Genomic DNA, 27,979 nt, shown 5'->3' on the forward strand with positions numbered 1-27,979 from the left:
AAACAGTAACAAAATATATAAACATATTTTTTCAAAAGGCAATTTGTGACACCAAGATAGTGAGCCAAGTATTTTGGAGAGTTTAGTATGTGGTGCATCCATTCATCCCCCCCCCCCCAGAAGACCAGCTAGGAAATATTAGGCAGGGGTTGTTTGCTGAACATAAAGTGAAAGGGGATACCCAGTCTTGCATATGTAAATACTTCCATCTGCAAAAGTTAGGCTTGTATTTAGCTACTTGACTTCCCCTCCTCTGGATCTAACATAATTCTGAGTTAGAAGAGACCTCTAGTGGTGTTTTTTTAAGACATCCACTTTAAACTGCAATGCAAATTGTTGGGTAGATGAAGTATTATGAACATTCTCCAAATCTATGCCACAGAAAAAATTGTTCTAACTCTCATGACTTTTCTTCAAGGCATCACAGGAAGTGAAGTTATTTAAAGTGTGATCCACTGGCCGCTCAATTGCCTCTTTCTCTCTGCCAAACTCTCCAATCCCTCCCATTTCCCCTCTCCTTGCCACCTGCATGAAATTAGACCAAAGACTGTATGAAATCAAGCTGAGGGCCACAAGTTTTCCATCCCAGTCACAGAACATCCTAGCCAACTGTACCAAAGAGTGCCTTCTCTCCTACAAATAAAATAAAATAAAATCGCCTTATCTTTTAAGCTCTCGCTGGCAAAGCCTTCCTCCAGATTCCTCCTGTTGAAAAGGTAACATATCAGGGAATAAGATGCAGGCCCTTCTCTGTCATGAAGTGGAAATTGTGGAATTCCATCTCTAAACAGATTTGCAAGATGTTTGCTACCGTAGTGTCTCAGGAGGCAGGCGAACCTTTCCTGTTTTAGACAAGCTTTTGCTCAAAGTTGGCAGCTTTGGACCAAAGAACTGTGGCAGGAGAAACTGATGGACTATGCGGAATTGGCGAAATTAACACACAAACTACGTGATAAAGACAACTGTGACTTTAAAGAAGAATGGGATCCTTTTACAAAGTACCTAAAGAAACAACAAAATGAACTGGACTCCTTGGCAGGTTTTGAATAAACATACACAAATTTTTAATTGGTAACATATTGATAGAACAATCAAGGATTTTTACAATTTTATAACATGCAGAGAATAACGTGCTGAGAAACCAGAGAGAGGAACTGAGGGAAGTCTGGGAGGGTGTGAAAGGATGGGTTTTTCCTTTTTTGGGGAGGGGGGAAATGGGGGGGGAATGAGGATGATGTATTTTTGATAAAATGTTATGTTGAAATGCCTAATAAAAAACTTTTTTAAAAAAATTGGCAGCTTTTACTTTGGTGATTGCTATGATTTGATAAGAAGTCTGGGGTCAGTGGTATGAAGCAGGGATGGGCATCTGCAAATGACCTCAAACGTAGCAACAAGACACAAGCCCTTTTCATATATTTAGCGAATGCAGGGAAGGGGGCCCATGATCACATCCTCTGCCCATATTCCTCACTCAATCATCTTAAATTTAGAAAAATGACTGACATTATGAAAATAAAAAAATTCCTTCCAGTAGCACCTTAAAGACCAACTAAGTTAGTTCTTGGTATGAGCTTCCCTGTGCATGCACACTTCTTCAGGTATCTGAAGAAGTGTGCATGCACACGAAAGCTCATACCAAGAACTAACTTAGTTGGTCTTTAAGGTGCTACTGGAAGGATTTTTTTATTTTGACTATGGCAGACCAACACGGCTACCTATCTGTAACTGACATTATGAAGTTGTTCGGATGCAAACTCTGGCTGTGTAGACACATTTAAAGCAACACACAACCCAGAAGAATCTTGGGAACTGCAGTTTACCTGTTACCATTCCCAGCACCCTTCACAAACTACAGTTCCCAGGATTCTTTATGGGGGACTGTGTTTTAAATGTATGAACGCCGTTTCTGTATTCATAATGGCCCCAGTTTTTTGCAGGGTTCCTATGTACATGAACAGAGCCTACATTATCAAGTGCATAAAAAGAGAGCCTGCTGTCAATGTTCACTGGCTTGCTTAAAAATAATAATATTTTACTGCTTGTATTGTATTGTTCACTACCCAGAGAGCGTTAAGTTATTGGGTGGTATATAAATGTTGTAAATAAAACATTCTCTATGGGGCCCCCAACAGTGGACTACTCTCTCCCCCCAGGGAAGCCTGCCTGGCAATGACACTGTCATCTTCCTGGTGCCTGTTGAAGATGTCTTTATTTTTTCACACCAGAATCTTAGTAGCCCAAAAATGGAAAACTCAGGAAATACCAATACTAATGGAGACAAAAATGGTTGAATATGTAAAATTAGCAAAACTGACCCACAAGATCTGTAACCAAGAGGAAACAAAATTCAAAAAGGAATGGAGTAAATTTGTTGAATATATAGGTAATAACCGTACAAGCTTAAAGACTGTAGCAGGATTAAAATAAATCTTGTGATGTGTATAGAATGCAATTAAGAACCTGTGAAAGAGAAAATTTAATACGAAAGCCAAATGAAGGGAGGGTGCCTCCAGGTGAGTGAAGTTATACGCGTATATGAATCCTGCACAATAAAGTGTGTACAAGCTATTTACACAGACTCTTTTCGGACAGCCCCAAAAGGCAAATGGTGTGGCAACAGTCGGTGCAGTCCCAATCCACACACACAGACTGACACTACAGCCCTAGGGGCCTGAGGTTCCTTCACCCCTGCCAAAAAAAAAGCTATTTGAGAGGACCAGCAGGCGCCCCCCCCCCCAGTTAAATGGGCAATGCCATTCAAATAGTGTGCATGCACCACAACATGTGATTATGTGGTGTGGGGCTCACCAGCCCCGATATTTTATTCAAGTTGTCACCTGTGCACAGCCAGCCAGCAATAGAAATGCAGAGGATTTTTTGCTGCTGCTGCTGCTGGAAGAGACCCTTTTACACGTAATAGGTAGCATGAGGGGCTTTCAACATCCTGCCGTGCTCCCTTGCCCCTCATGCTCATATATATATATATATATATATATATATATATATATATATATATATATATATGTGTGTGTGTGTGTGTGTGTGTATGTGTGTGTCTGTGTGCGCGCATATATTTTGTGTGTGTATACACACACATATAACACACACACACACACACACATATATATATATATATATGCACAATGTGTGTGTGTGTGTGTGTGTGTGTAGGGGTACTCTCATTTTGACTCAAGAAAACCACCATTTTATAGTTCAAATTGGGGGAAAATACAGTAAATGGCAAAAGTACAAAGATTCACAAAATGTTTAGGGGTATGTGTACCCGTGAACCCCCAGAAAAAAACACTATATATGCAATATTTATGTGTGTGTATCCGCATGCATGCATGCAATATATGCACTATATGTATGTTTTTTAATAGAAAACGAAGGAAAAGCGGGAATCTCGACCCCTGTCAGGAAACGCTGCCCTCTGGTCTGGAGGAGTCCTTTCTCCCACGCCTTTATGTGTCAGGATCATCCCTTCTCGCCTCAAATATGTGAGAGAGGCGAGGCTGAGAGAACCTGACACGGGAAAGTGTCGCTAAGGCCGGACTTTAAACTCCTGTCACTCCTTCACATATCTCAAGGGAAGGAGGAGGCCGGCGTCGCTTTTGGCGCCCTTTTGCAAAGAGTCGAACCCGCTCCTCGTGAATTATTCCTGTAGGGAAGCGACACAGCTGTTCCCCCGGCGGCATGCATACAAATGAGCGCGCCAAATTCACGCACGGCTTGGGAGGAGGGAGGGCGGGGAACGAGTCCCAAGCCGAAGGGGAAGGTGTGTGTTTAAATAACATCACATAAAACGCTGTAAAACAAAGCATTCCTGGTTAGGGGCGTGATCAGACAGGAAGGCGGGAGATCTCTGATTCCCCGTATGTGGCGGGAAAGCGGGAAGTTTGAAAGATGTTATAAAGGGGCTTAACTAATTCGGCTCTGCTACTGAGAGAAAGGACATTCCTGTGGTAAATGAGGGCCTGCCATGCTTTTATAAACGCAGGCGCACACAGCTGTGTTATCTTTTGACAGAACCACCTTTTTTGTATGTAGGGACACCGTGGGAGGGGGGGTGGGAAACAAGCAAACAAAAAGTTATGTACAGAGCATTCTCAGAATGACAAGAAGTAAAACATTACCGATGCTAAATCATACTTAAATGAGTACGATTCAAATATGCCTGGAAAATGGATGCTTTGGCGGATGGAAGGATATTTCATCCCATGACAATCTATCTATGTATTAGGGGAAATTAGGGTATTTCAAATTCGCTAGTGGTGCACTTATAAACATTTTTTTAAAAATAAAAAAAATCCATGAGGTGGAATGTTCAAAATCAAGAAAAAGAAGCTCAGATATGCATGAATTATAAAAAGCAGCCTCTCGCTCACTCTGTTTATTGCTCTGTGGAAGCAACACAGCTGCTGTTATTCCTCATAACACTTCATTAATTCTGAATACAAGCATTTTATTACTCTGACAATTCTGACAGGCAGGCAGATGCCGTATTTTAACAGAGCACCCTTCGATTTTCCCCCTCAGATAAACGACATATGCGGAGAAAACCTAAACTCCCGTAATACCGTCATTAATACTCTGCAAAGTGAAATACTAATTCTTTTTTTAAAAATAGCCCAAAATAGATTGCTGCAATTTTAAATTGAGGCAGTAGGCCTAGGTGTCCCCTCCCCCGCTACTGTGGCATGTCTATATGCTTTGCCTCACACAAAACTGAAGGTTTTTATCTTTAGCCACACTGGGTGAGACGCAGCTAAAATAGGGTTAAAATAGCTAAAGCAGGTTTATCTCTCTTTGTATCTTATTGTAACTGAATTTGGCATATCCTCATCTCATTTTATCCACCTGTGAGGGCCAAGAGGGTGGGATCTGAATATGAGAGATGCCGGTTCAAATTGCTGCTCTGTGCACAACACAGCATTAAACTGAGACTCACTGAACATTGGTATGTACGTTTATTTTCAGGTGTCGTAAATCTGTCTTCACGATCTGACAGGTTGTATAGCAAGGGCTTCATGGGATGCCACAGAGGGCTGAGGTGTGTGTGTGTGCCTCACTTCAGAGAGGGCAAACATTATTGCGGGGTTGTGTCAAAACAAAGAATTGCCACAGGTTCTGGTAGTATTTAATGTGGGCCAAGGGCTCTACTGTTGGATACAGAAATACAGACTTAAAACTAGAATGTGTTGAGAACAGGAAGGCGGCAATTTTTTAAAAAATCAACAGAGTGACAGATCTTAAACATTTACAAAAATGAAATATTATGCCTTGCTTCTCACATCTAGTCTAGAATAGTTTATTGTCTCCATGTTTATTGTTCTGGACCACTGTATCGGCAGTTTTCAGTATACTCTATTATATCTTTCTGAATTACTTGTCTAAATTTGACCATGATTCTACTCTTATCTGCCAGGTAGATTCCACAAGGTGACTGGAGACAGTTGCTCAGCCCTATGGGAGATGACCCTTGTGTTGCTGCAAGGTTTCGTATTTTCCACCTTATTCAACATGTACATGAAGGTGTTGAGAAATGCAATTTGAGGATTTGGAGTTCATTGCCAGCAATAGGCTGATGATAATCTGTTATTTCTTCCTCAGTTCTTCGCAAGGTGGTGCTGGAATCCCTGAACAAGTTGTCTGGAGTTAATAATGAGCTGGATAAAGGCCAATAAAAAGAAGTTCTATCCAGCTAAGACTGAGCTGTTGACGGTAGGTGAACCAGTTAACGATAGGTGAACCTGTCAATTTGAGTGTGAGTGGGCAACCTGTTCTTACAGCACTTCAATGTTCATGGATCCAGCGTTATAGCTTGACAGTTTCTGTCCAGAGTGCCTTTTTCTTGTTAAGTTTGGTGCATCAACTGTTCTCTTTCCCATATTATAATGCTTGTGTCACCATCTAACATACCTTCTAAATTATATAATAACGTCAAAATTTTATTTCCGTAATGCATTTTATGTGGGTCTGCCTTTGAAGACTGTCCAGAAACTTTAACCGATCTAAAATGTAGCACCCAGGTTACTGTCGAGGAATGGCCTCAGAGACCAATCTTCGTATGTCTGCTGCCAGTATATTTCTTGGCACAATTCAAAGTACTGTTGTTGACTTTTAAAGCCTTAAACAGTTTTGGTCAGGGTAATATGAAGGGGCACTTTCTCTCCTAATTTTCTACCTTCCTCTGTCATCAAAGTCATTAGCGGAGACTCTGTTGAGTATGCCATTCCTAATGAGGTATGGTTAGTAGTGAACAGGACAGGGTCTTCTTGGTAGTGACACCATACCTTTGAAATCCCTGGTCAGTTAAGCTGTCCTGCACACCTCACCTCTCATCCAGGAAGCTGGGCCAGGGGAAAGAGCTCTTTAAAGGAGTGTTCACTCCAAAATCAAGGAGTATTTTTTGTTCTTTTCTAGTTGCTTTGTTTGTGTTTTAAAGATAGGTTGTTTTAGGCTGCATTTATATTTTGTATGCTATATTTAATTGGTTGTAACCTTCTTTGAGAGTGTTTAACTAGGAAGCAGCATAGCAATCTTTAAAAAACAACAACATTTTATTACTTGGGCAAATATGGTGTTGTTGGAGCTAGGTGGTGGTATGTATCTTCTAATCCAAAGATGAACTTTGGAATTTCTCCAGTTATTCCCAAGGCTGTGAGTTAAGAAGTTAACTTTTGTATTCCTTATTTTGAAGTTCCTTTATACAGCCTACCTGCCGAATTCCATGCAAGTTTACTCAGGTCAATATTTCTTATTAAGTGTTTTTAGAATGGCACATGTTAATTCACACTAAGTTCAATTGGAGTAAACTTTCATAGATGGGATTTCTGCTTTAACACAGTAAATTAATCATGCAAACTGAGTGCCTTTCTCGAATATGTAAAGGTAAAGGACCCCTGGATGGCTAAGTCCAGTCAAAGGCGACTATGGGGTTGCAGCGCTCATCTTGCTTCAGGCCGAGGTGGTCAGCATGACTAAACCGCTACTGGCACACGGAGAAGCGTGATTAGTGCCAGAGCACACAGAAATGCCTGTTACCTTCCTGCCGTAGTGGTACCTATTTATCTACTTGCACTGGTATGCTTTCGAACTGCTAGGATGGCAGAAGCTGGGACAAAGCAACAGGAGCTCACCCCATCACGGGGATTCGAATCACAGACCTTCCGATTGGCAAGCACAAGAGACTCAGTGGTTTAGACTACAGCCACCCGCGTTGCTTCTGGAATATGATATTTGCTAAACATTTTTTCCCATTGTAGGCTGCGGCTTTTGCCAAGTTTGGGTATTCTTACTGAGATGCCACTACCCGACTACCTTTGGAGGTTTTAGCCTTTATTTGGAGGGAAATTGGATCATCTGAATCCAAAATACCCTGTTTGTAAAAAAGAAAAAAGAAAATACCTAGAGAAAAAGATCTGCCAAAAAAAATGACGCTGCCGTCAAATATTGTACTTCTGTTGAGGTATATTTTGCAAAAGAAGAAGAAAACAAAAAGTGCAAGGGCTCAAAAATTATCTGTGCACTGTTACTGGAACAAATATGGGTTCTCAAGCTGTGAGAATTTACAAGTCATTTAGAGACAGAAAAGAAGTCAGAAATATTGAATGTTTATGGTTTCTTTTCTATGAATAAATCAGATATATGCACAAACAGCATCATTTATTATGATGATTGATTTGTTGTGCAAAACATTTTTCTAGGCTCCTGTCTTGACTAAGCAGGTTTTCTAGAGGCCTAGAGTATAGTGATAGTAAACCCATATTGGTCATAGGTTTGAAATCTTGTTTATTCTGTTAGATTTTACTCCAGGAAGAGACATTTATCCTAATTAGAACCCAATAAGGCCAACATGTATGTAAAAAATAGATGTATTTTAATGTGATTCCACTGAGATCCCAAAGATAAAATTTTGCAGGAAGCTCATGAAAATGTTTAATCATATCACTTTTTAAATCACTTTTTTAAAATTTTAAATTATGTAACTTTAAAATTTAAAGTAAGTCCATCACGTGCCATATCATATTAAAGCCCATGAAGTTCTGAAGAGATTTGTATTTTTAGTTTTGAAATATCTCAATTCTGGGCTGAGCTTTTAAGGTTTTTGTGTAGTCCAGCAAGGCCAAAATTGTCAATTTTTTAAAATTTCAAACCCTCGTAATGGGATGAGATAAAAAATAAAAAACTGAGATCTGGGACCTTCTCTTATACTACTTTTAGGAAACTGAAACTGAAAGCAAAATAAAATAGTAATGTAAAAGTCTTTGGATCACTTGACATGGAATGGCCCTGTGAGTGCAGAAGTGAGCTTATTGCTATTTGCTGCTCTTCTGATTCTCTGGATTAGAGGAAATAAATGTAAATTCACTGAAAAGCTTCTGGCTATAAAACAAAGAACTGCTAGTACTTCAGAGACGTCACATTTATGTATGGCAACAGTAGACTCATAAACGACTCATAGATTTGGAAGGATGATTGATGTGTTGTATATTATACTTATAAAATTCAACATTTACCCTGTTTGTGTAATATATACCAATCATGCCATTTTATAGTCCTTGAGCTCATTGTTCCTTTCATTTTTCCTGTGGATTTCATTTTCCTTATCTCTATACTGTGGATTTCCCTCCCGCTTTTCAGGCTAGATTAATGAACCGAGGAAGAAGGATGACATATCCTGCAAGAACCAGCTATACCTTGATTCCAAACCAGAAATATCGACGAAGCTACCGTCGTTCCAGCAAGTTTAGCAGCACCCTGGATGCGGATTCTCCATCTCTGTCAACCCTTGGGGATTTCAAAGCACTCCCCTTAGAAATCTTTCAGATGGTTTTAGAATATCTGCCAGGTGAGAATTTGAGGCTTTGTGATGTATCTGCTACAAAAGCTCTACCCCACTTGCCAAATGCAGCATACCACATTAGCTGCCAGTTCCTATGTGGCAAGCCACTATGTCTGGTTTATCAGGCGAGGCTGCTCATTTATAACTGACAGTGGCGATCTGTTATTGTTTATTGAGATGCAGAGTATTTTGTACCAGTGGTCCTGTGGTATACTTCTTTGGCTTGTTTTAGTTCGGGACTCATTGCCCCTATGCTGCTGTTCAAGTTTTTGGGACTTATACAGTGGTACCTTGGTTTAAGAACAGCTTAGTTTATGAACAACTTGGATTAAGAACGCGGCAAACCCAGAAGTAGGTGTTTTGGTTTGTGAACTTTGCCTTGGAAGCAGAACGTGTTCCGCTTCCTGTTGCATGTGTTCCATTTGTAAATTGAGTCCCCCGCTGCTATGGGAAAGCACGCCTTGGTTTAAGAACGCTTTGGTTTAAGAACGGACTTCCAGAACGGATTAAGTTTGTAAACCAATGTACCACTGTATGTGTTTTTACCTCTCAGTATAGAGTGCCTACATTGTTTTTTAAAAAATGTTAACTCCTAGTTTATACCGTAGACTCCTGGTCTATACATCAGGGGAACCTCAAGCCTTGGGACCAAATATGGTCCTTCAGGTTTATTGGTTCAGCCCTAGGAACTCTTTCCCACACCCTCTTTCACTCCTTTTGCCTGGCTGGAATGTGCCTTTAGCTGTGGCAATGCCTCTTGCTTGCCTGGAAAGAGAATGGGGAGGTGTGTGGTATATGTGGGTATAGAAACCTCCGACTTTTGTATGGCCGAAATGTAACCTACTGTACAAAGGTAAGAGGTGTGCCCATTGCTCTGGCCACCCCTGGTATATGGCCCCCAGAAGCTTGCCCACAAAAGAATGTGGCCCTTGGGATGAAAAATGTCCCTACCCCTGCCTGCTGTACATATATACCGGTATCTTATGCAGTGTGCAGAAGGGCTTCTACGGAGTTGAAAAGTACTCAGGGTTGTGCAAGGTCAGAAACAATTACTTGCCCCCCCCCCAAAAAAAATACCTGTTTGGTGGATGGATGAATATGCACAAGAATCAGATTTAACTAATTAAAGGGAGAAAGGCTCCAACAATTAAGGGGCAGAGAGGACAATGGGATGGAAGGCATTGTAATAAAGCTGCCGAAACATAATCAGCAACATTACGGAAATGCTAAGTTCCTGTTTATGAGACATCAACTTTCAGACTAAGAAACTGGAATTAGAAGACAACTGGAGCCTGCAACAAAATGTTGCAGTGGAGATTGCTCTTGTTCAGGGTTCTAGCCATTCTGTTCCACTTGATTATATTTCTTCTTTCTCTTCAACTGTCATCCCAGCATTATGTGGCCACTGAGCACGCTCAGTTCTCACTGGGGTGTTTTGGCCCTCCCCTCCTCCATTTAGAGTCCTGCCTCCACCCCAGATGTGTTATATTTCTGCACAACTGTGGGTTCCCTGTGTCCCTTTTATTCTTGTGCCATTTTGACTATATATAAGCAGTAGCACTCACAGCCTGAACAATGGAAACAGAAGGACTTACCGTACTTAGTCACATGATTAAACTGTGTCTTGTCATTGGCCTGGTTCACATATCACATTAAAACATAGATAAAATAAACTGTGTTTTAATGTGAGCGAGTGGCATGCTAGTTGCAGGTGCTTCACTCATCCCCTGCTCCTGCTGCACTGCCAGGAAACAAGCAAAAATTTTTCCTTGGCTTGCTCCTCAGGGCCGGCCTACTGCTTCTTTCCCAGCAGTGCAGCAACAAGGGGAGCAAAGCACCTTGTGAGCCCAGCTTGTCAACTAATTTGTAAGAGCAACAATGGTCTTGGAACAGTCAGCATCCTGAAGTTCATAATAAGGATTCTGGGGAAATGTTTCTGTTGAACCTCACATGGGTGAGAGGAAAGGGCAAAAGAGCTATTTGCCTGTGTCTTGTGACGGGAAAAATTAGCTGAGCTCTGAAGGTCTGATACTAAGTCATTGGGGGCCACAATGAATCCTCAGGCCACCCTTTGTCTAAGATAAAGTGAATTATTGACTTGATAAGCAACAATGTTTTTCTAGAGAATAAGGACTCATGGTTGTGTGTGTTTTTCTTTTTCTTTTCCTCCTTTTATTCAGTGAAGGATATCAGCATGCTAAGCATGGTATCAAAGACTATCAGCAGCCGCCTTATTAATTACATCTCAACTCCTACAGGAAACCGAAGGCTTTTGCGGCAGGACTTTCATAATCCTGAGCTATCTGGCTGTAGGAAAGGATACTCCATGCTAGAACACTACAAATCCTTAGGTGACAACAACCACAATTATTTTTTTTATTCCAGGGACACAAAAATAGATTTCAATCAAATAAAAAGAAGCCAGGATTCAAGATCCTGGTTAACTGGAGAATAAGAACATAGATACAAATTGGATCCTTTTAAAATAACACGGAAATATTATTGAGCAGGATAGGAGGGTAATTTCTCTATGGCAATTAATCCAGATCCAGTTTCAGTCATATAGTGAACAAGGGTTCGTTTCTCAACAGATGAGCATAAGTCTCAAGTCTCAAAGACTTTTGCTGGAAATTTATTTGGTTTACAATGAAAGACCAAAAAAAGGAGAACAGTAGTTCTTTTTAATACTTTCTACTACATACAATACATGCATGCATACATACTTTTATTTGTATGCCACCTTTCCATACTTCAAGCCAAGCTCAAGGTGGCTTACAACATGAAAAAACAGATAATGACAACATAACAAAAGTAGTCACAAACAATAAATAAAACATCAAATCGAACAATTTCCACATTAATTATGAGATCTAAAATAAAGATACAAAAAAAAAAAATCAGTAAAAGCAACAACCTCCCCCTGCCCATCTGCAACAGCACCCATGCAACAACACCTCAGTCCAAGAATCTTTTCCGCAGCCTCAGCTTTTGTAGCTGGAGTCAGTCAGGCCCCCACTCTCCGAGTCTAGTTGGGAAAAGGCCTGCAAGGCTAGGAGCAGGTGTTCTAGGACCAGAGCCAAGATGGCCTCTACATCATTAGTTGTAACATACACTTGCTGCATCCTGCAAAAGGGGAAATCAGTTCCATGTACAAAGTTAGGAATTGAATAATGCCCATGTAGTTCAGCAAGTCTTTGATGGTCACAGCAACCCAGGTTTCCCACTTTTGAAAGATGGCTTTACAAAAGGAGCACAAGGAGAGCCTTGCTGGATCAAGCCCAAGGCCCGTCTAGTTCTGCAATCTGTTCTCACTGTGACTGACCAGATGCCTATGTGGGAAGCCCATAAGCAGGGCATGAATATAATGGCGCTCTCCCTTGTTTGTGAGTCCCAGTGGAGGTAGAACATAGCCTCATACACCATGAATTTGCTAATCGTCTCTCAAAGCCCTCCAAATTGGTGACCACCACTATAACTTGTGGGAGCAATTTCCATACTTTACAATGTGTGGTGTACTTTCTTTTGTCTGCCCGGAATCTTCCAACATTCAACTTCACTGAATGGCCCTGGGTTCCAGTCCTATGTTAGAGAGAGAAGAGTTTCTAGCTAATTTCTCCATAATATGCATAATGTTATACACCTTTATCATGTCCTCTCTTACTTGCCTTAAAAAAAAAAACTAACTAAAAATCCCTAAGTGTTGTTTTCGTTGCTGTTTTCTGAAACCTTTGCAGCTCTACAATACCCTTTTTCAGATAAGGCAACCAGAACTGTACACAAAAAGTTACAGTTATCTGGGCCGTCCAGATGTTGTTGGACTCCAACTCCCATCAGCCCCAGGCAGCGTGGCTGGCGGCCAGGGGAAACAGCACTACAAAATGATCAAAATGTGTTGCTCCTTCTGGAATAGCAAAATGGTCACCAAGCGAGTTTTATAGCTAAGCAGGGATATGAACACAGGACAAAGGACTATGTTCCAAGTCCTTAGCCCTTACGTGGCACTAGTTCTCTGTTTCAGCAGCTGAATGAGCAAAAAAGCTCTGTTACAGTTTCATCCCTCAGCCTTCTTTGCCTGTCCCCCAAATATATTTCCAGCATTCCCACTCAGAATTCGCTACCAGTTTTCCTGAACAATACACTGTTGACCTAGTTTTTTAAAATAAAAATTTAAACCATAAGTTTCCACTGGCTGAGAAACATTTTCCCCTACTACAAACAAGCTGTTCCAAATTCTACATCAAAAAACAACTCTGTTGTTGCTTCCTTGTGTGCTATGCCATAATAATTCAGAATAATATATCCTCTAACATGGCTTGGAAGAAAGTCAAAAGCTCTTCTTTCCATGATGGACAAGGCTAGCTGAGCTCCCCCCAGTGTACTTTCAGATTCTATTGTATTTCTTTTTAATATAAATATTTTTAGTAACTGTCACTTTACAGTTGACACAACCTTTCTTGCAAGGCTATTTACATGACCTTTTAAAAACAACAACCATTTCTGAGGTGCTTTGATGTGCAAGTCTCAACACAAGGAGCCAAAGTTGGCAGAGGCCTCAAAGGATTTCAGCTTTATAGACTGATCTATAAACCAATTAATCTGGAGCACTTTCATTTTATCCATCTGATGCGGCTTTAAGTCCAAACAGTCATTTTAAGTAAATGAAACTAAATCAATTTACAACTAGCAATGCTAATAATAAACATTTGTGTGCCAGAGGGCTGTATGGAGCAGTCAGTGCTGTCCTGTTTAGAGGGCCTAAGTCAGGCATGTCCAAAGTCCTTTTTGTGGGCCTAATCTGGCCCACCCTATGGCAGTTCAATCCCAAAAAAGCTCAAAAACTTAAATACTAAAAAAAGCTCAAAAACTTCAATCCTGAAAGAAAGACACAGTTCTCAGTGAGTAGTAGGATTAGAAAAATTTGAGTAAGTAGGAGGATCAGAAAGAAAGAAGGAAGTATAGTGACAGCAGAAAAGCAAGGAAGCTTAGAGTGGGAAGGGTAGTTCAGGAAATGATTTACTGGAAACAGAAGAAGGATAGTTATTGTCATCTGACTATCCTAACTAGCTGTGTATTAACAGTGTGTAGCCTATTATTTAGTTTATTAAATAAACGGGCTTCTGGCTCCTAACAGCACAGGCGTGCCGGGTTTGGCAATACGGTACAATTCAGAATATTATATTTAAAAACATTCCTGTGTGCTTTTTTCCTTTCTTTGCAGGCCTGTTGTTAAAAAGGTGTACTTTATTGCTACCTACAAAGGAGAGATTGAAGTACATACACAAGATACTTTCGGAAGTAAGCATAACAGCTTTTTAAAAAACCCACCTTTGTACATGTGCACATGCAAATTGCCTTATGCTACCTAAAATGCCTAGTAAATTGAAGGTTCCACCCCTCTTTTATCTTTATAGATATCCTGTTTTAAATTTAGTGGCTGCTCAGATCCATTTCATTGTTTCGGACTACAGTGTTATGGAGTATTTTTACAGGTAAAGGATACTTTAAGGGAGAAAAGCATCTGGGTTCCGTGGTTGCTTTGAAACAAAACAAAGTTTTGGGGACTTGGTTTTCACCTGTTTTCACAGATAAAAATATGAGTTAGCAGAGAGGTTGTCTGTTATTTTCCAAAATGCTAATTGCACTGATGTGTCATAGAAATCATAATCAGAAGTCAGTGTTATTCCATTCATTTCTCCGAATCACTGTGTAACAGAAAGAAGGAGAACTGGATTGTTAGAGAACACTGAGGATGCTCCCATGGGGAAAATACCTGATACTTTGTTTTTCAAGAAGTAATTTTGGAAATATTGGTGCAAACTTTAAAATTTGCTTTAAATGAGTGTCGCTACAAAATCCTTCTGAGGGAATCCTTCTGACCTGAATTTATGACTGAGGTTCTGGAATGGACAAAAAATATGCCTCCATCTGTCCTGGGAATCTTAATTTTCCCACCTGTACTACTGTGTAGATATATGGACCCCCTACCTTGTTCCCGTGGGACGTGGGTGGCGCTGTGGGTTAAACCACAGAGCCTAGGACCTGCCAATCAGAAGGTCGGCGGTTCGAATCCCTGCGACGGGGTGAGGTCCCGTTGCTCGGTCCCTGCTCCTGCCAACTTAGCAGTTCGAAAGCACGTCAAAGTGCAAGTAGATAAATAGGTACCTCTCCGGCGGGAAGGTATACGGTGTTTCCGTGCGCTGCTCTGGTTCACCAGAAGCGGCTTAGTCATGCTGGCCACATGACCCGGAAGCTGTATGCTGGCTCCCTCAGCCAATAAAGCAAGATGAGCGCCGCAACCCCAGAGTCGGCCACGACTGGACCTAATGGTCAGGGGTTCCTTTACCTTTGCCTTGTTCCTAGCTCTCAAATTACTTGTAGGATCCTCAACTCCCTTTTGAAGGTATGATATTCTCTCTGCAGCAAAGAGGTCACTCTATGGCATAATACTTTTACTGTTTGAGGTTTCATTCTCTTCCTGTTGTTGGTAAAGGCAGAGCTATAACTCTTTCACTGCCTCCCAGGTATTTGAAGCAGCTCTTCATCTTTGGAGGATTAGTATCTGTCTCCCCTGTCAGCCCTCTACTTCTGCTACTTTCCCCTGGCTGCTTGCATTAATTTCATTGCCTCCCTCCCAAGGACATTAGAGTCAGGCAACTAGAGCTCAGTACTGAGTAATATTTGAATACTGTACACAAAAAATATATACACAGCTAAGAGATGTTGGACCTATCAAAGTGATTTGGTGATCTTTATGTGTCTACTTTTGTTTTTGTTTTTCTCTGTAACGTTTTCAGACTTTAACAGCAGGTTGGGATGAATTAGAATGTCATCGGGTTTATAACTTCCTCTGTGAGTTGAGTAATTTACCCCGGAGAGTGCAGACAGTTGTCGGCAGCAAACCTGGTAAATACACTGTGTGAGGGAGAATGGTGTCCTACAACCCTTTTGTTCTGAATTCAGAAGGCATCGAGGGAAGGGCAAGATCCTTGACTCTGAGACTGTATACACACTCCCATTTATTTTGCATCCAGTGTGCTCCCCCCCCCCCCCACTGTTTTAGGAAGCGGTGTATACACAACATTAGCCACAAACCATATTTATCTGCATTAGCCCTGTTGCTTCTTACAAAATGCTGCCTTTTCCTGCATTTTCCCCAAGCCAGCTTCAATCGAAACTGAGGCTGCATTGCAGGGGGGTGGACTGGATGACCCTTGCGATCCCTTTCTACTCTACAATTCTATGATTTTGTGACCTAGCTGTGTTTTAAGCCAGTAATGTTCTTGTAGCCTGAGTCTGCAGAATTCACTTTCTGCTATTATTTGCAGCAATGTAAAACCGGGCTATTCTGTACCAAGGCTGATTCCTACATGTTGATTTAATGTCTTAGGAAGTGCCCGAAAGCTGGAGCTGAGGATAAGGATCTTTTGCCGCAGTGTTCTTTTGACCCATTGGATTCATCGGAGTGATTCGGCATTTTGGCTGACACGTATTTTAAAGCCATGGCCTATGGTAAATCAAGCCCGGCTACTATATATACTGTTTGGGCCTGCCTCTAACTTGGATGGTAAGCTGTTTTAAGTAATAAGGCACAGAATCTATAATATAGGTAGAAATATATGGGTAGGCTACCTGTAAATTCTGCCTATGCAATTCCAAATGTTTTGTTGCAGAAAGAATTGGGGTTGGCCTTTGCTGTTCAACTCCCCAAGGGACTTTGATTCCCCTAAGTCCATGATGGGTCAGAGAATAACGGATGGAGGCAGGATTCAAGGAAAGCACAGTAGATCTTTATTTTTCTGTTGCAACAAAGTCCCTCCCCCACCCCTTGCAAGGAGGTGAGAGACCCAGAACAAAGATGTGCAAGCCCCTTTTAAGACATTAGACATTGTCCAACTCCTTAGCCAAAGACCACCCAAAAAGCATCATGCATACATCACAGAAAGAGGCAGGTCTACCACAGAAATTTGAGTGTGTGGCTTCTCTCCTGTCTGCCAGGATACCTGATAATGTTTTAGTGATTGCATTACCTGGGCAGTCTGGCCATTCTTTTGAGATGGTAAATACTTTAGTTCTTGAACCCAGGTCACAGGACCACCCTATTCATATACAAAATATGCGCTTAAGGCAAGATTTGAAGTATTTAGAAGAGAAAGAATTATTGGGAAAGGTTTCTCTTCTGCGGAGGAAATATTTAGAGTCATTAGGAGAACCAAGATTGTTCTGTGTGCTAAAATAATGTGTAATTTTTTTCAGGGAATATTTCCTAAATTTTGGAGGGAGAAGGATTCGTTTTCTGTGGATTGTGTGTCAGCTGTGTGTGTGTGTGTGTGTGTGCGCGCGCGCGCATGTGTGTGTGTGTGTGTGTGCACCCTAAAATTTTATAGCAATTGCAAGAAGTCCTCACTGTACAGTGGTACCTCTGGTTACGTACTTAATTCGTTCTGGAGGTCCGTTCTTAACCTAAAACCATTCTTAACCTGAAGCACCACTTTACCTAATGGGGCCTCCTGCTGCTGCCAGAGCACAATTTCTGTTCCCATCCTGAATCAAAGTACTTAACCCGAGGTACTATTTCTGGGTTAGCGGAGTCTGTAACCTGAAGCGTATGTAACCTGAAGCGTATGTAACCCGAGGTACCACTGTATTAGGGAAAGCATCATGAAAGTATTCTGATTTACATCATTCTTGTTGAAGAGACTGTCCTTGTTAGGTGTGGAACCAGCTTCTAACCTTTTATGCTGCAGTAGACAGGTATTGTAATTGTTTCATGCCCTCTCCTTAGGAGAAGAGAAAGGCACAATTTGATTGATGAACCTTGGCATTTGCAAGGAAGGCACCATCTTACACATTGCCCCCAGACTTGGCCTGCCTCAGCTAGTAAAGAAAGTGCTTGACAGATTTTCACAGTTTAGTGTGAGGAAAGATTCGTTTTCCTGTCATTTCACCCCTCCACCATATTATTTTCCATCTGTGTGTTCTTACACAGCTATGTTACTTTTTTCCAAAATACAATGTCTCGTTTACAGCAGTGCTTCTCCATGCCCATAGACTACTGCTCCCTCATGTCAGTTTTGCAGGAAACTTAACAAAGTCACCTCGCGTGAAAAAGCAAGTGCTGTCAATTGTACCTGACACCAAAGCATTGGTAGGCACTTAGTGTGACTCATTCACTCACATTTTATGGGGGGGGGGTTACATGGCATCCTCATCCGCTTGTAGCCCTCTCATGTTTTCCCAGTGCTTTTGCCTTTTCTTCTGAAGAAAGTCTGACTCTTTTTGAGAAGTTCAGATGAGTAACATGATCTCCTACACAGGTTTAAATGCCCTTAATGCTACACTTCCATCTTTTAAGGAGGCAGAGTTCTTATGTAGACAGTCAGGTGACTCTATTGCAACTCAGCACTCGATATATCCTTCCTGGTAGGCATTTCATATCCTCATTAATTTTTCCATCAATCTTCTGATTAGCAATATGGAGCATATCTGGCTACATATCTTTTAATATTAAAATATTAGCAAAATGCTGCTTGAACAAAATAAGACTGGAGCACTATAATACATTAACACTGACTTTGAAGAAAAACCTTTTCCAGTCACTTTCATTTTAGTAACTCACATAGGTAAAGGTAAAGGACCCCTGGCAATTAAGTCCAGTCGTGAACAACTCTGGGGTTGCGGCGCTCATCTCGCTTTACTGGCTGAGGGAGCCGGCGTTTGTCTGCAGACAGTTTTTCCGGGTCATGTGGCCAGCATGACTAAGCCGCTTCTGGTGAACCAGACAGTGCATGGAAACATCTGTTACCTTCCCACCGGAGTGGTTCCTATTTATCTACTTGCACTTTGACGTGCTTTCGAACTGCTAGGTTGGCAAGAGCTGGGACTGAGCAACGGGAGCTCACCCCGTTGCGGGGATTCAAACCACTGACCTTCCGATCGGCAAGCTCAATGGTTTAGACCACAGCACCACCCACGTAACCCACATACCTCACCCTAATTCAACATTTATCTTCTATATTTCCAATCCATTTGGGGGGAATTAAAATATTAGTTATAATACTACTTAACTTTTAAAAGAGTTGTGGTAATTTTGCCACAGTCCTAACCCCACAATGTCGATGTTTGTGTGTCTGTGTGTAGGGTGCTGTGCAGTCACCTCTACTGAGTTACTGTTGTCCTTAATGTAATTCAGGGCATGTGGTTTGGCAGAAAACAACTGACGGTCCAGCAGATGAAACCAGTTTGAAAGGGTTGGCAGATGCCATTAAACTACTGTATGACACAGAAGCAAAAGAGTGGACGGCAGATGATGTCATCAGTTTGTTGGATGAACTTTCAGGTACAGTACTGCCTTTCTTCTACTCATTCTCCTAAGAATCCGGAATATTATGACATAGCCACATTCAGAGCCAGTTCACATGACTCAGGGCTGGTGATGAATTGTGAACTGACTCTGTCTAGACTGAGTGTTTTGCTTGGATGGCAGGATAATTTCACTGAACATGACATTGCAGTATGTGCCCAGACCTATAGTTTGGCATGCCCCCCAATTACTTGGCAGTGGTTCAATAAGCTGTGGCCACAAACTGGGAAATTTAAAATGTCGGCACAAGGTGAAGCAATAACACAGCCATCTTGCAATGTGCACACACTTAGCCAAGATACATGCTACTCACAATTCAGAATGACTCGCTGACTACGCAGATTGGCTCTGAGGGCCAAACTAGATGCAATGGAGCCACCATGTGTTTTCTCCATTCACAGGGGGAGATGAGGATCTGGACACAGATAAAGCAGGAGATGCTGGCTGGAAGATGTAGGAAAGCATCTAGAGAACTCCAGGTTGAGGAAGTCTGCCTTATTTAATAGTACAGTGGTACCTCTGGATACGAACGGGATCCGTTCCGGAGCCCCGTTCACATCCTGAAGCGAATGCAATCTGAGTCTGCGCAGGTTGCGATTCACTGGTTCCGGGCATGCGCGTGACGTCATTTTGACCGTATGCGCGAGCGGCGAAACCCAGAAGTAATGCATTCCATTACTTCTGGGTCAGCGCAGAGCGCAACCCGAAAGCGCTCAACCTGAAGCAACTTCAACACGAGGTACGACTGTAAAAGGAGACAGAGAGGTGCTGGATTCTATTTACTCTCTGCAGTAGGTTGTTCCAGGTTTTTTGGGGATTTTGGCATTTTATTGCTTGGCTGAGAAGCTGGTTGGTTTTGTAGATCATATTTTTATTATCTGATTTGTTGGTTAGATGTGCTTTATTGGTGCTGTATTGTATCTTGAGGAAATACAACTAACAAAGGCAGTTAAAAAAAAAAGTTGAAGACGTATTTTTAAAATACTTTGAATATCTTAAAAAAATAATCTTATTTTTATAACAGTGGTTCCCCGTGACTGGCTTCTGGAAAACAGTGCCCGGCTCCTTATCTTGTGTGGAAACAATATCTGCTTCACTTTTATGGCTAGTAAAGCTGTGAACGGTCGAGCTGTCGAACTGGCGAGGCTGGTGGTTTTCCTGGCTTTGGTGAGTAGCAATGAACAGGCAACTTTCCTTCTCTTGTAGTACCTTTTTCAAAAATTAAGGCATATCAAAGAGCCAAACTCATTGTTCATAGAAACATGACAGCAAGCTGCCTTATACCAAGTCAGAACATTGGTATACCCCGGTATTGTTGACAGTGGCTGGCAGAAGTTCTCCAGAGTTCCAGTCTTTTTTGGTTTTTGGTTTTTTTACCCAGCCCTTCCTGAAGATACCAAAGATTGAATCTGGAGTGGGGGAAACTTCTGCATGCAAAACATATGCTCTACCACTGAGCTGCAGTTGTTAATCATGGTGTTAAATGCACCATTGCATTTAATGGCTACATTTTCTTTAAAATAATGGGTGCCAGGGGTGCCAACTTGAATAAAATATTGGGGGGGCGGCAGGTAAGCCCTACCCCACACAATCAATCACATGACATAACACACACACAGAATTTAAATGGCAATGGCCATCAACTTCAGAGGGGGCGGCCCCCTCAGATCTTTTAGGGGGGAGCGAAGGGACCTTGGACCCTAGGAGCTGGCCGCTATGAATGGCCAGGGATGGGGAGAAATGATTGACACAATAGCATTTGGGGAGGAGGAGCCAACACTTTGCACTCCACCACAGTCTTGATTAAACACCTCCTCCTTGAAACTGTTGTTTGGCATGGGAAGGAAATGGTATCAAAGGAAGCTGCCTCCCAGGCCTAATAGCTCAGGGTGTGTGGGTGTGGGTGTGAGAGAGATATTTCTATCAAGACCACAGCAGGTGGGATAACTTCTTCCTTATGACCTACAGTATTGATCCTAATTACTCTCTTCTCTTTCTCTGTTGGCTGTTATTTAGAAGAAGAAGAAACTAGAGACGTTTAATGTCATCTTAATTTGGCCCTTTTGCACCGGCTTTTCTATTACAGTGTTCAGGCTACTTGCCAAAATTAACAAAATTGCAGCAGAGTTTTGAAGGAGACAGTTTAATATTATCTCTGTGAATACTGCAAGACTAATTATCCTGCCTTAGGGTGTTTCTATGGCAGCATCCAAGTATGTCGCTTTGTGTATTGCCCACTGCACGATTTTGCTCTGAAGTAGGGAAAGCATTTGTTTTGTACAACACTCTTTGGAGAAATAATTCATTTGGGTTTTGCAGCTACATTTTACTCTCTTTAATAGCCTGGTTCCCATTTAGGCTAGTTGGAATCTGCACGCCAGACACACACACACAACCAACACACACACACGAAAAATGTGTCAAAATGCCCTGCATCTAACACATTTTGCCTGCATTACAATATGTGTCAGAGCTACTCTGTGATGTCTGGCAAATTAGTACAGATAACAAGTGCATCTTCCTGCTTTTTTCTGTCAGGCAAGCAAATGCAGCGGGGTGTGGGGATGACAGGCAGTGGCGTAGCGTGGGTTGTCAGCACCCGGGGCAAGGCAAGTAATTTGCGCCCCCTAACCCGTGGATTTTGCGCCCCCAAACCCGTGGAGCGCGGCCCCCCAGATGTTGCGCCCGGTGTGGCCGGCCCAGCCTGCACCCCCCACGCTACACCACTGTAGCACAGAACACAATCCCTAATCCTGCAACTGCAAAAAGTTCTGCAACACAGCACAACAGACCGTGCAAAAGGATCGTTGTTGATGCTTTTATTAAAAAAATGTAAACAACAGCCATCTTTATTTACACTATGAGCTAACTGTCTGAGATGGGTAAAACCAATCCCAAAGGGCCCTTACAAACAGTAGATTATGCTACATTTTCCTTGTTTAAATCCACAATGTTTTGGTTTTTTTAAATGCACTCTACCTCCCCACCCTTATACCCTTTCCACCCAAGACGTACACCTGATGCCTTTGTCACACATTACATGCACCCAACCCCTTCCCTGCAGTCAGCTAGATTTCCCTTGCAATAAACGTGGGTGGGTAGGTACCGGAGAAGGGAAACCTGAAAAGAGGAAGTGGCTGCTTTCCTGCATTCTGCCTCAGGGTCTTACTGCCCACCCTGCTCTGTTTCGTTGCTGTGTTTGCTCAAACGGAACAAAGAGCAGGTAAAGCCCCTCCCCTCCAGGCAGAGAGAGAGAGAGAGAGGCGCCCTCCACGAGTTGTCGAGCTTGGGCAACGGCTGCGCGGCCGACGGCGAGGCACTAAGGCGCCGGCTCCCCAGGCTGCAGCGCTTGGCCAGACGCTGCGCTTGCATGCCTGGCTGCGCCCAGCTCGCCTCAGCGCAGCGGAAAACAGAAGCAGTGGCGGAGACGACAACCCCCCACCCCAACCAAGCCTCGATTGCTTGTCCCTTCCCTCTGGACTCGCGCCCCCCCAAGTGTTGCGCCCGGTGCAGCTGGCACCCCCCACGCTACGCCACTGATGACAGGCTCCTGTACCTTCAATTGTTGCACAGGAGAAGAGCTTTTCATGCAAGAATGAGCTTTTCATGCAAGAATGAGCAAACCAATCCCTGCTTAGAGCTAGCATGGTACAGTGGCTAAAAAACTGGGCTATGAATCAGAAAGCTCTTGGTTCAGGTCTCACTTCTGTCATGACCTCACTCAGTGGCCCTTTATTCTACGACATGAAGATAATCATACCAGTCTACCTCCCAGGGTTGTTGTAAAGATTATGTAAATCACTTTGAACATTTGAAAGCACTGTATGCTGGGTATAATATTACTAAAATTACAGAAAGTGCTGACCTTTGCCTGCAAAGGAAGAATTGGCAGTACACTTAGAGCACACGTCTTCCTTTTAGCCATGGCTTGAACTTTCCTGTGCCTGATGTTCATATATGACGTCAAGCACAGGAAAGGTGGACATGGTTTTGCAAACCAGGCTGATGGGCCAATCTGCAGGCCATAGATTCCCCATCACTGATGTTTTGAAGTGAAAAGGGAGGAAGCAAAGATCAACAACTGCTGTCCGTCCCATCAATGGAATGGTCATTAATATTTTCTGTTCTTATTCCAGGTATGTGAGAAGGACCTCTACTGCATGGATTGGGCTGTTAAAATGATGCAGAAAGTCTGCAAGGTTTTCAGTACTCCGGGCGAAAGGAACAACTTCCTGCAAGGCGTGGAGAATTCTTTTGCACACATTATCATGGACGCACTGCAGTCTGTGATATCCGGTAAGAAATCCTACAGGTAGCAGAACCGTCACCTGCTCATTTCTTTAATTGCTGCTTGTCTCTGTCGGCTAGTTTCACTGGTTGCCTCTGCTCCATGTAAATTCACAAATGCCTGGATAGCCTTTCACACAAATTAGATAGCCTAGGTACAGGAAATAGTTTCATTGAATGCATTGTCTCAAGGCTGCTTGGCTGAGCTCTGAAGCGAAGACATAAGAGGTTTTTAGAGTTGCCAAAAGTAAAAACCAGGACACCCTGAAGGTTGTTGAGCTATAATTGTTTTATAGGAAAAACCAGTAATCAGGACATATGGTTTTAAGCAGAGGTTGGATGGCCCCCTGTAAGGGATGCTGTAGCAGCAAATTTCCAGGTGGTTTTTTGTGTGTGTGTGTGAGGTGCCCTTCAAAGTCTTCCTCAACTCTCTAACTCTGTGATTCAAACATCCTCCTGAGTTTAGGGTTCCTCTTTCACATACTCCAAAATATCATTTAAAGTCATTTTTATGTTCTTAATAATGCAATTAATGATAATAATTGTAATGTTTTTGTACACCTCCTTCTGGCAACTCCTGCAGCCAAGCTGGTGCCAAACATCTTGCTCTGCTTTCCTTTGGACCACATTAGTGAAGCCAAGAAGGGGGGGTCTTGTTGTCTGGGCAACACACACACACTGCTCAGGCTTGCACCCTAGGGAGGCCGCTAGGGAGCCTAACGCAGAGGTTTGACTTCACCCGTGTAGGTGCACTCCATTGTCTCTCGAGAAAGACGGGTGCCAACAACAATTCATATTATCTTATTTTTGTAAACCACACTGTGCCCATTTCTGGTGAATGGTGGTACAGAAATCTCTTAACAAAGAAACAAATAAATAAATAAAATAGGAAGTAGTATTTGCAATAGTTTAGAATGAGAATAGGGACTCTCTGGCCCTCCAGATATTGCTGGATTGCAGCTCCTATATTCCCTGACCATTGGCCATGTTGGCTGGACTGATGGGAGTTGTAGACCAGCAACACCTGGAAAGCTAGAGGTTCCCTATCTTTGTTCTAGAGCAGTGTTTCCCAACCTTTTTTGGGCAAAGGCACACTTGTTTGAAGAAAAAAATCTCGCGGCACACCACCATTACAGCCCCGTGATGTCAGCGCGCAGCGTCACGCCGGGAGGGACGCACGAAAGTGAAAGTTTTCAATTTTTTCCCCTCCCCCTTGCCGGGGAACCTCCAAGCTTTGGGGGTGGGGGGGGAGGAGGCAGCGCAGCAAAGCGAGGGACTGAGGGATGGCGGCAGCTGAGGCGGCGGCGGCTGTTGTGGTGGTGGCGGCGATAGCGGGCGGAGGAGGGGGCGGCGGCGGGGCCGAGGTGGCCGGCGACGGCGGGGGAGGCGGCGGCGGGTGGAGCAGGAGGGCGGCCGAGGCCGGTGAGGGAGTAAGGTTGCCCGGGGCTTGAGGAGCCGTCGCCGGGAGTTGCTGCTGCTGTTGTTGCTGCTGCTGCCCGGACATGCCGGCCTCCTCCTCGTCCGCTGTCTCGCGCTCCTCCCTTTTGCACGCGCTGCCCCGCCGCCGCCCCATTGGCTGGGTCCTGTCAGCTGATCTTCCTGTGTGTGTGTGTGAGGGGAGAATGGAGAGAGAAACCTCGGCACCACCACCGCGGAGCCGTCCCCGGCTCGACGCGGATCCTCGCCGCCGCCGCCTCTCACCGCCCGACTCGCCCGCCTCCCTCCCACGGCACACCAGCCAACCTCTCACGGCACACTAGTGTGCCGCGGAACACCGGTTGGGAAACACTGTTCTAGAGACCTAAACTGTCTTTCACCTATGACAATATATTATTTAGGAATTAATAATAGATCATAGAATTGTGGATTTGGAAGGGACCCTGAGGGTCATCTAGTCCAACCCCCTGCAATGCAGGAATATTTTGCCCAACATGGGGCTCGAACCCACAAACCTGTGATTAAGAGCCTCATTTGTATCCTGCCCTTCAGTGTTACAGGCTAAATCAGACAAAACATTAAATGTATAATGCATTTAGCATACCTGATTTTCAGGGAGTGGGGAATTAAATAGCAGCCATGACGAGGAGGCTCAGGATTAGGAACCTGTGAGCAAGGGTTAATTCTCCCTCCCACCCCTCTCTCTTACACACACCACAGTCTAGGAGAAAAAACCCCATGGAGGCTGCTATTTGACTTGTGCGCAGGGCTGTCATGGAGTGACAATAGCAAGGGCAAATAGCGAACAATCTCCAGGGAGTGGTTTTTATCAGGGCTGCATTGTGAAAATCTAAAACCCTCTCTGCACCTTCAGTGTTCCCAATCCTGAGCTCATAGTTATTACTTTACTGGGGGTGGGGGGCAGAACCACAGCAATGTGTTTCATACATTTTGTTGTCTGGCCCTCAGGGCAGCTAACAGGACATATATTTGTTTTTGTGCTTGGGATTTGTGATTGTATTCTCTTCTGTTCTACTTCCTTGTCTTTTTGAAAAACAAATTCATCCTTGATCATCACTGGGTTTTTATTCAAAATATTGAAGTTGGACTCCTGCAGTTTTCAACCTGCGTTAAAAAAAAAAAAGAACAACCCAGTTTCTAGTCCTAGCTCAAATTAAGCTCTGTGAACACCCAGAGTTGAGTCTCCTTATAAATGTGTAATTCTCTAAATGGCTTCACACTGCAGAAGTAAAAAATAAATTAAAACTCAATATCTGCTACCCAATCACTATGAATATGCAGCAGCGTGAGCTATTGGCTTGCCGCTTGCCATTAAACGTTTACAACAATGCAATCAATGCTGTCACAAATCACTAATATAGCACAGTTAGGGTAGCCACTAAGAATAGTCCACAGACTTGCACATTTTAAGCAGATTCTGCAAAATCTGTTTCCATAAAAGTATGTCTTTTTTTTTTTTTTACCTCTCGTTTATTTCACTTAGGGGAGCACGATGAGGAAGACAGCAGCTTTCTTAATCTGTTTCATCTGGTAAATGCACAGGCAAATTTTCATAAGGAAATCCTTTATCTGGCCATGAGCAACAGCATGTAAAATTCTCAGCATTTTGGAGAAGATACCACCATGAGGAGTGTTTCCTCTTTCCCAGTATCTTAACCAGCCTTCGAGATTCACACCCTAGTGGTCATGGGCAACTGCATTATAGCTGTAAAAAACTTTTTTTGCAGCTTCTGAAGTGTGTTGTTTAATATTTATATATTTATATGCAAACTATATATATTGATTATACATATTTATACTAGCTGTGTTGGAAAACCAGTTGCATTAGCAGGAGATGGATATCGGTTTGCAGAAAGGAGAAGCCAGCTATGCTTTGGAAAAACTGGGTAGAGGAGCACAAAACAGTCACATTAAATACTTAAGGTAGTGCAACTGCTGCTTCTTTCATTTTTAAGTCACTCTGAGACCGAGAGAAGTAACTTTTAGTTCTGGTTTCCCTTTGGGATTTCATTAAAATGAAGGAAGCATAATTAAAGAGGCCCAATCAGTTTTATATCCAGTCCCCATTATGCTATTAACCTTTAAAACAGAGAGCTCTGCTGTGGATAATTTAAAGTTGTTAACTGTATGTGATTTCACCGGAAAGAAGGTTTAAAATAGACATTTTCCCAGAATCGGAGGAGTAGCAGAAGGATCTCCACATGGCACGGCATGTAGAAAGTTAGCACATTGCAAAGTGCATTATGTTGGCCCCAGTGAAAGACATTTTTTGTGCACTTTGTACTATGGTACCTAAATGTGGACTGCATTTAATGGATTGGGCTGATTAACTTTTTGCATACTGAAGGAACAAAGCAGACGTTGATCATTGATACTCCTTTGCTCCCATCCACTATCTGTAGTAAAATCAGTAATGCAAATGGAGTTATTTTAAAGCTATCTTGGTTGATTTATTCATTCAGAAATAAGCCATGCTGTTTTTGTGTTTATGTACATCTCTACAGAATGAATGACTCCCAAAAAGGACATGGTAAAATGCACTCTGAAGTTGTTATGGATTTGTTCTGAATTTGGTGTGGGACTAGGACAAATTTTTAAAAAGTTAAGCTTCCATGTTGGGTTAAGCGTCGTTACACCTTTATGCTTATGTCGTGTGATGAGACAAGAAGGTGATATGAGCAGCAGTGTTCACTCTGCTGGTTTTCTAAAAAACTTTTGCTGCTTCTCTATTGTAACTGGAAAAAATGCCTTTTTCAGTTAAAGAAAACTCCAAAATAGAATTCCAGAATATACTTATGACTTTAAACTACTGTCAGTTTTTTTAAACTCTCAGTGAAATTGAAAGAATATATTGAATGCCCAACTATAAGAACATTTTTTAAAAAATGTATGAATATATATGTATATTTCTTATCTAAATTATGTTTCTATTTATTGGACATTACATTAAAGAACAAGAAATGATGAGTATGTACTGAAGGTGGTTTGTTTTTATGTGCATTATTTCTACTCAAAGAAGATAA

General features: G+C 42.5%; 1 protein-coding gene across 17 annotated transcripts; it reads left to right on the forward strand.

Annotated features, from left to right (window-relative positions):
- The first annotated feature begins 3,501 nt into the window (after positions 1 to 3,501).
- FBXO47 (F-box protein 47) lies at positions 3,502 to 27,931 on the forward strand. Of its 17 annotated transcripts, none has more exons than XM_083469993.1 (13): positions 3,503 to 3,781; positions 5,432 to 5,500; positions 5,617 to 5,727; positions 8,650 to 8,857; positions 11,032 to 11,202; positions 14,070 to 14,146; positions 14,263 to 14,340; positions 15,646 to 15,754; positions 16,239 to 16,415; positions 19,041 to 19,187; positions 20,236 to 20,378; positions 23,348 to 23,507; positions 26,440 to 27,931. In XM_083469993.1, the coding sequence occupies exons 3-13, from the start codon at positions 5,668 to 5,670 to the stop codon at positions 26,547 to 26,549; spliced, it is 1,440 nt and encodes a 479-aa protein (XP_083326119.1). In that variant the 5' UTR covers positions 3,503 to 3,781; positions 5,432 to 5,500; positions 5,617 to 5,667; the 3' UTR covers positions 26,550 to 27,931. The 17 variants fall into 17 exon arrangements, with proteins under 17 accessions (XP_083326114.1, XP_083326119.1, XP_083326124.1 ...); XM_083469998.1 differs by having other exon boundaries at positions 5,436 to 5,500; XM_083469992.1 differs by lacking the exon at positions 3,503 to 3,781 and adding an exon at positions 3,830 to 3,878.
- Positions 27,932 to 27,979: the final 48 nt, after the last annotated feature.

This window comes from Podarcis liolepis (genome assembly GCF_965112155.1).
Source record: "Podarcis liolepis genome assembly, chromosome: 13".
Classification (NCBI taxonomy): domain Eukaryota; kingdom Metazoa; phylum Chordata; class Lepidosauria; order Squamata; family Lacertidae; genus Podarcis; species Podarcis liolepis.